General features: G+C 39.5%; 1 protein-coding gene across 1 annotated transcript; it reads right to left on the bottom strand.

Moving 5' to 3' along the window:
* Positions 1-8,502: 8,502 nt before the first annotated feature.
* On the bottom strand, positions 8,503-9,296 carry LOC118001510 (pre-mRNA-splicing regulator WTAP-like). The gene has a single exon (XM_034991647.1). The coding sequence runs from the start codon at positions 9,200-9,202 to the stop codon at positions 8,906-8,908; it is 297 nt and encodes a 98-aa protein (XP_034847538.1). The 5' UTR covers positions 9,203-9,296; the 3' UTR covers positions 8,503-8,905.
* Between the last annotated feature and the right edge of the window lie 426 nt (positions 9,297-9,722).

Below are 9,722 nucleotides of genomic sequence, written 5' to 3'. Positions count from 1 at the left end.
ATCTCTTTTTCATCCCTCTTGCCATCAGTCTACTGACTTCCAGGGAATGAGACTCGGCATCTCATTTAAATGCTAGCCCAGGAGAGGCCAGTAACACAGCAGCACATTCCTTCATGCCCTATGGCTCAGTTCTTGCCTTTGTTAGTTAGAGAATAACTTTATCAGTTATAAGCTCCCTCTTTCCCGAGCTCTATATCCAAGAAGGCTGAGAGAGTAACAAACTCCATCTCTTCCACATAAAGCCCATTTTCTCTGTTCAATAATTCAGGCATGTCTACCTCTTCTCTACTATTGACACTAGAATCTCTCTTCCCTATGTCCTTGTGGAACTCACTATACTTTATTCAACAAACATTTACTGAGTACCTACTATATGCCCAGAATAAATTCAGAACACAGTCTATGAGCTCTATCTTCTGAATCACATTTTTTTCCAGTTCTAGTCTATTCTGTGGCCCAGGAATTAACTAACTCCATGGTTCATATATTTAAGAATCATTAATTTATACTTATCATATTCATATAGACAGTATCCAGCTCTAATAATTCAGCTATTGTGACACTCTTCTGTATGCAGCAAGAATAAAGAATTTGTCTCTAAACAGAGAAATGTGATTTAAATAAGATGCTTGGAATCCACAGTTAGGCATGGCAATAAACAAATTGCCAATGGCACCAAAGACTGACTTTAAGCATTGGCCTTGTCATTAAGCAGCAAAGAGGCTTGGAATAAGTCATGTATCCTCACTAGAATTTAATTTTTTTATATGTAACATAACAGATTAGCCTGATGACCTCTCTGGACTTCACTCTAAAATTTGATTCTGCCATGTGTCTCATTGCTAAATATGTTTTGTTATTTTGTTTAACATGTAAAATAAAGAGAAAATATTTTTAGAGAAAGCAATTGGCTGCTGAGCCAGCCAGTCACATTTATCAATCCCACATTATGTGCTTCTCACAGAATTCAACACTGGGGAGGATTAGCATGTGCTTAGTTTGGATTCCCCAGAAGACTCCAAGCGAGGATTTGTGTTTAAGTCATCTGTGAAGGAAGTACTCCTAGCAGAAACTGGGAAGTGAGTTGGACATGTTGGATAAGGAATGGAAGAAGCCCAGCAAAGGTGCAGATCCTGAGCCAGGCTATGAAGTGTAAAATATGCCTCAGGACTTGTCCAACTCCAGGCAAGGAGGCTGGGCTTCATGCTTATGATGTACTGAGACGTGGTTGGCTAAGGCCTGCCCTGGGGAGGATATAAATCCAAGACAATTCTGGCCCTCTGAGCAAACTAGCAAAGCAGCTCCAGTAGCCTGAGAGTGGTCCTCTGAGGAGTGTCATGGGTACAGGCCATTGGAAGCAAATGGAGAACAAGCAATGGGGGACAATGGAAAAAGAATCCTAGGGATCTTAGCAGAGCACCGCCTATATCCACTACAGAGCCTATCAGTGAGGATGCTTCCAGTTACTCACAAGAGAAAACCTAATTCCAACTCTCCTGATCAGTGAAAGGAATTAACTGGCTTCATTCAGAGGTAGAGTAGGTTTCAGGTATGGCATATTCTGGGCTCCAGCACCCTTTTCCTACAATTTTCCAGGGTTTTGTAACTTCTGGAAGTTGGGTTGTCTGGGGACGATCAGTATCAATACTCTTCCTTCATATTTTCTCTTTCCCAACCATAAAGCAAAAGTTTAGGGCTTTACTCTAACTGGAATATATTAGGTCAAATGTCCTCTCCTGAATCAATGTCTGTATGTTCCCATGAATGACCAAAGCCAAGATGGGGTCAATCAAGAACATCTGTTACTACAAAAGAAAGGAGTGAAATGACTCAGGAACAAGCAAAAAGATCCATTGCCATTTTTGCTAAACCAAAATCCTCATATATCTTCCTCCCCATACCCAGGTTCCCCAAATCTCCACCCCTAAGTGGAAGTAGTGGTTCTCAACTAAGCAACATGTTGGACCACTTGATGCCTGGTCTCTCCCCTAGAGATTCTGATTTAATTAATCTAGGTGCAACCTGGCCATAAGAAGTTCCTAGTAGTTCTGAATAGCAACCAAAGTTGAGAACCACTAGTCTAAAGGGAGACAATCAAGTCTCTTCCAGTTACTAGCACCTCAAGTGTAGGATTTCTAGATGAGGTACTTTTTTTTATTTTAAAGATTTTATTTATCTATTTAACAGAGAAAAACACAGCGAAAGAGGGAACACAAGCAGGGGGAGTCGGAGAGGGAGAAGCAGGCTTCCCGCTGGAGCAGGGAGCCTGACGCAGGGCTCGATCCCAGGACCCTGGGAGCATGACCTGAGCTGAAGGCAGATGCTTAACGACTGAGCCACCCAGGCACCCCAAAGTACTTTTTTTAAAATCAAATTCTGATATAACTCCTATTGATTAGTGATAAGTCAACAAACTTAAGTTACCCATTCCCTGCACTTCCCAGCATACAAATGATGGAGAGAAGATGATAAGCTACCATACAGATCTCACTTGTAAAAAGGAGAATAGGAGGCAACATGGAGTGGTTATTGGTTCATAGCACATTCCATATCCTGCTGGACAGGAACACTGAGTGATTCTTGCCTTGCATGAGGAGTGAATGGTTTAGTTGGCCAATCTTGTAGACCCTAGTTCTACTCTCCGGGACTATCTTACCTATCCTTTGTCTGATAGGGTTATGCCAAAGATGGACATTGGGGAGAATTCTCTTTTTGGGCTTGTATCACCTTGGGGGCCTATCTGGAGACTGTCCTAGGGTTGAACAAGAGCCTAACCCTTGGCTTGGGGTTTCTTTGGAAATTCTAGTCACTGGGAGAGGATCAAGGATTAGATTTCCTTCAGATATCAGCTTTGTCTCCTGTGATGGCTCCTCCATCCTGCTTTTGCTCCAACTGACCTAACCCTAGGTCAGAGAATTTTCTTTTTTCTTTTCTTTTCTTTTCTCTTCTCTTCTCTTTTCTCCTTCTCCTTCTTCTTCTTCTTTTTTTTAATCTGGTCAGTCTTAATCAGACTTTTACCAGTCTAGGAAAGAAAGTCACTTGCAGAGAGTGCTTCTTTTAGGAAATCTATAATGCTTTAAATTTCTTTTTCAGATTGGCTAGTTTTAGTCCAAACTTGTCACTCTCCTGAAGGATTTTAATGAAAGCTGAACATTTTCCTACTAAATCACTGAATATTGCAATTTTGGCTAGCACTTGAACTCTATTGTAAGGTACAACAGGGAATCATTTAACCAGTTACAGAATCATTTAACCAGTTATATATAATTATATATAGTGTATATAACACGATGTATATATTATATATGTATAAAATAAAATTTACCAACTTCTGGTCATAGAAAAAAATTTTTCCTCATTGCTTACCTAGATGCAGATAGTGCAATATCTTAGGATCTATGATGTGTAAGGCACCACTCTTAGCACTAAATTCTGTACCTGGTAGGATGCTTTTGGTTACAAATAACTGAACATAACTACAGTCTGGCTTAAGTCATGAAGGGAGTTGATTGGCCCATGTCACTGACAGTGAAGAGGTGGGGCTTTGGATGCAGTACAGCTAGAGGTCTAGCTCTATTTCTTGCAGTTCTTCTTATCCCTTCACCCTTATGGATCAGCCTCACCCTCAGGCTGTCTTCCCTTGTGGCCATAAGGTGGCTGCAGCTAAAACTCAACATCTATCCTTCTCTTTCCAGATCACGTGTGCTGGGTTTAGAAGGGCAGTGGGCAGATTTTTCTCCTCATCGTTAAACAAAGCCCAGAGTTTCGCTCTAATTGGATAAAGTTAGATCACATCATCACCTCTGGGTAGTAACTATCGTAGGGAGGACGGGACTGCTTCGATAGATGCAGGCCAAGGGCTTCTCACCCGGTAACTGGAGTGGAGAAACTCCAATGGACACTGCCCAGCTGCTTGTCAATGCCTGAAGAGGCAGCCAGCAAGGAATACATTCAAAAAGAGAAAAATAACGGGCGCCTGGGTGGCTCAGTTGGTTTAGCGACTGCCTTCAGCTCAGGTCACGATCCTGGAATCCCGGGATGGAGTCCCACATCGGACTCCCTGCTCAGCAGGGAGTCTGCTTCTCCCTCTGACCCTCCTCCCTCTCATGCTCTCTGTCTCTCATTCTCTAAAAAAAAAAAGAAAAGAAAAATAACAATTGGCATTTACTCATATTTTAGATGTAGATGAAAATACACACAACGTAAATGAAGAACTCCTGTTTTCAAGAGCTTCCAAGTGAAAAAAAAAGTATCAAAGTGATAAAATAATCCCTTTGTGGTCTTAGGGAGTGTTTTTCTTTGTCTAAGGAAGCATAAGTGTCAAAATCTGTGCATCTGATTTTTGGAGCTTTTCTGATCTCCCGTAGGTAAACAAATAATACTTTAAACTTACACATGTTGCTATTTAACAGTATTTTTATACCTTTAAAAAATATCCATAAATGTAGTGAACTCACATAATAACACGTGGCAAAATCCTGGGAACCAAAAGGTTAACTCTGGGGAATGCAGGTGTGTTGACAACCCTGCATTCACAAAAGCCAATCCCGGTTATCATTTTCAACGCTTCCCCTCTCTCTGCTTCTTTTTATTCCTAAATGATAAAGCTTCAACATGATAATCTACATGAAGCACCCCCATAATCATATTAAGATTAAGGAAAATATGTATGAAACATTTTATTTATGCTTAGTGACAGTGAGCAAAGAGGAAATAGGCGGAAGAATTTTTGTGACAGTTTATATTCCAACAAATAATCACATGGTTTAAAGTGTACTCCCAAAGCAGATTATACATTTTATGCATTTAATTATAATCATACTTTCCTCTTATCTGATATGGATATCTTCAATTTAAATATCAGCTTAATTGATGCCTATCATTTAATAATCATACTATGATCCGGGCCAATTATAACAATTCTTTCCTGTAAAACTAGAGTTGTTAGAAGATGTGGAGTAGGAAAATGTTTAAGTCCTGACATAAAAATGTCTATGATAAAACCAGGGGCTTTGAATTTCATGGTCCTTTAATATTGCTTTTGAAGTAATGAAAAAACCATTTTCCACCACTTGCTTCAAGGACTCCACTAATAACATCTCCCACAAAAGACCGTTCTTTTTTAAAGAAGGATATTGTGACGTTATTTTAAAGCATTTAAAATTATATAACAAACTTTTACTGGAATTTCTCAGTCTACCTTTTTCATTCTCCCTAATGAAATACTTTTTAAACAGGTTACTCATCTTAACCTTATGGAAATGCCGATGACAGAGCATCCATTATTTAATTCAGTTCCAGAAATAAAGGATAACAAGTTGGGGGTGGTAGGGAGGAAGGATGTTATAAATAATTTAAAGAATTAGGAAAAAGGCCTTTCTTTGGGTCTAGACTTCAGGTTCATCTTAGGTGGCAGAAAAATGGTGAATTGATAGCCTTGGACTTGTCCCCGGTGGACACTTGCCCTTCACACCAACCTTCTCTTTGGATGGATGGCTGTCCACTTAGGAAGGGACCTGGTGGCAGAGAAATCACCAGGGCTTAAATGGGTCAACTGAATCAGCAGTGATCTTTGCAGACATCTGTGTGTTAAGCTCTGTGTGTCCTCAATAAAGTCAGCCACACCAAGAAGTGGGATTTCGGGAACTCCTGGAATAGGACTGTCTAATTAAAAAATGGTTCAAGATGAAGTTTCCCAGGAGCACGGAAATCCAAGGAGAAAATGAGTTTCTTCTTTTAATTTCTTATGAGATCTTTGGCTAGGAAACTGCAAAGGGTAATTATGCAAAATGCACGTGAGGATGCCACAGACCGTCTGGGCTGAGCGAAAGGTGACTTGTAGCAATAACCCCAGGCTTTGGGTTTGTGCAGCTTGATTTTCCTGGGAGGATCAGGTACTAGAATGGGGAGTGATTCTAGGAAGTGACCAGTGGGGAATCAGAGGGCAGTTCTACCAGTCAGTGCTGAAAGAAAGAAAGAAAAAGAAAGAAAGAAAGGAAGGAAGGAAGGAAGGAAGGAAGGAAGGAAGGAAGGAAGGAAGAAAGAAAGAAAGAAAGAAAGAAAGAAAGAAAGAAAGAAAGAAAGAAAGAAAGAAAGAAAGAAAGAAATGATGGAAGAGAGAGGAAGAGAGGAAGGAAGGGAAGGAAGGGAAGAAAAGAAAGAAAGAAAGAAAGAGAAAGAAAGAAAGAAAGAAAGAAAGAAAGAAAGAAAGAAAAAGAAAGAGAAAGAAAGAAGATAAATGAATAAACTAAGTAAAAATCTGTCTCTAAAGAAAGACTTTCCTGTAGTAATGGTGGAGGGCAGAGCTGTCTTTCCCTTCATCACATGTACTTCTTCACTGGTTCCCTTCCTTTTCATGGGAAGAATAATAGTACACAGCTTTGAACCACTGTCAGGACTTCAGACTAGTGCCTGGCATATTCATAGGTTAGCAATCCTCCTTATTGTTAGAACGTGATTTTGTCTATTTACAGATGCTGATGGTGACTATCTCTTAGAATGTCCAAATGGATGAGCCAGCATAACCAATGTAAGTGTTAAAGAATAGTTTCCTAATATTTTATGGCCTCATTTCATTGGAATCATTACATTCCACAACACCGCCTGGGTCAGACCTAGTTCTATAAAATAAGTCTTACGTTCCAGGCCAAACTAGATGAAACTTCATCTTGAAACCTTTTTAAATTAGCTGGCCCTATTCTAGGAGTGTCCACAACAAATGACTTCAAATGAGTTATCTGAAAATCACTCAAATCTCTTCAAGGTAAGAATGTCTTTTAAATGTCCTTCTCTTCTGCTGATATTTGAGTTGATTCCTTCTTCCTGTCTTCATTTTGCTTTATTTATAAAAGCTGATCTATGTATAAAATATTTCCATTTTTTTTCCTGTTGGGCATGAGGGAAAGGTTACATCTGAGTTAGCAGGTGGGATCACATAAAAGACAAGATGGCTAGTTTATTTCATGGAACACACAATCATAAAATTTTAGGGCTGACATGGCCCTCAGAGAACACCTAACCCAAGTACTTCATTTAAAAAGTGAGAACAAAGAAGCCTCCTAGGCCATATGCTTAGTGAATCAGAAATGTGGTCATTAATATAGCACAGTAATTGATCCTAAATATAGCTATATAAGTATAGCTATATAATATATAAAGCTTATATATAGCTAAAATAGTGAATACTATTTTGGTAACTATGATGCATTTGGTAATCTTGACTGAAGACTTCTTGTTAAATTTTAGAATTAGAACCATCATGTTTTCCATAGTGTAACCATTCTATTCACAAAAATAGGAAGGATCTAATCTTGGTAGTAATCACCACATTTAATTTGAAAAGGGGGAGAAGTTCTTAAAATATTTTTAAGTTAGAGAATTTATTTGAAGTTATAGTCAAGACAATTTTTTTTTTAAGATTTTATTTATTTATTTGACAGAGAGAGCACAAACAAGGGGAATGGCAGGCAGAGGGGGAGAGAAAGAGAGAGAAGCAGGCTTCCCACTGAGCAGGGAGCCTGATGTGGGGCTCGATCCCAGGACCCTGGGATTATGACCTGAGCCGAGGGCAGATGCTTAATGACTGAGCCACCCAGGCACCCCAAGACAATTTTTTTTTTTTCAAGGCACATTTAATATCAAGAGTGTAAGGGCAAACCTCTTGGGTCCCCTCCCTCCTTGGGAACTTCATACTATCACTCTGCTATCGCTCAATAAACGTTGCTTTGCTGCCCACCACACACACACACATACACATACACAAGTGCAATAGAAAAGGCCCAAATACAATGAAGGAAACACATTCCCCCATTAACACCAATGACAATGCTCTTTCAACATGTGCCTATTGAAGGCAATGGGGATTTAATTTCATTACTGAAAAAAATAACTCAGTGAGTCTCATCACAGCCAGTATCCTACTACACTTTAGTAGTGAAACAAATGTTTATAATGCTTCAAACAGTTTCAACCTGAAGTCTGATACCGTGCCTTTATGTTTGTACAGTCCTCAGCAAGATTACCTACAGCATTAGCAACCATTCAAAGAACAATTGATAAAACCACATTGATTTAAGGCTCAGTCAAGTAATATAGAGCCCCAAACTAAATGGTTGAATATATGAACTACTTGTACTGACATCTACTATTTGATTCTCTTTTGACAATTATATTGGTTCTTAGCAAAAACAAAAAACAAAAACAGAAAAAACAAAAAAACTCTTTAAAGGCAAAATTCACCTCATTTGAGTTTTGACCCAGAAGTTCAACAACAATCACGAAGTCCACAGTCTTACTGGCAAAACTGATACACAGTGTCTCTAAGTCACTATGCTCAAGGTTAAGCACATACTCTATTTTACATTTTACTGGAATTTTGCATGTTCAATTCATGATTTTAAGTCTCTAGCTTCTCATTCCTCCAAACTGTCTGAAGACACAGTGTGCCACAGACTTAGGACTTTCATTTATCCCTCTATTTTCTTTTCAGAAAAATTTCCCAAGGGTCTACATGTTCTGGAAGGGGAATTTTTTGGAGGTGGCCACTTCTTTGGAATAGTTTGGCACCTTCAGTCCTTTGAAGCAAGGGGAGAGGGAAGAGAAAAAAGCTGAAAGACAAGGTTCATCTGGTAAGTTTTATCTTAACCATTACAAGCTAGATAGTATAAGAATGAGGCCTTTTTTAGCTCCAAATGTCTGAGTCTTGGTGTGGAAACTGAGTACTTGGCTGTCCCACCACAGCTCTCTCATAGTGGGACTCTCAGGGAAGTCTTGACTGGGGAGTGTCTCGTAAACTTGCACTCAGTTCATTTTGGGCTTGTTCCAGTTTGTCTTTAGTCTGTTCCAGTTCACCTTTCATGTTTAGGAAAAACAAGCTGATCATGGGGTCTACCACTGTTGATCTCAGTTAGGCAATGCTAGGCTGTTGGACTTGCTTGAGGTGTTGGATTTGAGGAGTACACTCTTGTATCTCTTGCTCTTTGGTTGCTAGTCGCATTACAAGGATGTTTTCCTCATTGTGCTTTAGTTTTTCTTCAGACTCCCTTAACTCAGTTACATCATTAGAATTAAGATCTGTGTACTTGCCCTCTAAAGCTTGGACATATACTTCATATTGTTTCCATCTTAGAGTTAACTCATCTCGTGTCATAACCGTGAAGGCTGTTTTACTCAGTCGAACCTTTGTGGGAACAGGTTCCTCCATGGTCACCTTGCATCCTCTCCGGACAGAGGCGATGCAGACACCACCCAGTCACACTACCGTGGGCCCCCGCTCTACCTCCCACCGCAGCCCCAGCACTCCCCTTTCTTTGCCAAGACATAATTTTTGAAAAGGAAGATTATTCATAGGCTTAAGGCTAATCATTGATACCCTCAAACTTTTCCTGTACTAGAACTCGAAAATATAGTTAGCTGTTTTGCTTTTGTCTACGACTATGGAGAATACAAGTTGTAGAGGGAACCTGAGTTCATCTCCATAATATTTGAAGTTCTCTAAGTAAAAACACTCTGTGGGATATAACTGGCTAAGTTTTCATGACTGGGCTCAGAGGTGGTGGTCGGAAATGTAACAGGGTTCCCTATATGTATTTTAATCAAGACACATCATACATAGTTTAGCAGAGTTTACTTTTTCATATCACTACTGTACTTTGCTTCCTTCTAAACTCTTTTGGACACATAGTTTTGAATGGTGATTTGGCAATAAATGCTGTAATTCAGGG

This window comes from Mirounga leonina, unplaced genomic scaffold (assembly GCF_011800145.1).
Source record: "Mirounga leonina isolate KUSES-001 unplaced genomic scaffold, KU_Mleo_1.0 Mir_53, whole genome shotgun sequence".
Lineage (NCBI taxonomy): Eukaryota > Metazoa > Chordata > Mammalia > Carnivora > Phocidae > Mirounga > Mirounga leonina.
The sequence above is the reverse complement of the archived record's forward strand: the minus strand, read 5'-3'. Positions and strand labels throughout refer to the sequence as shown.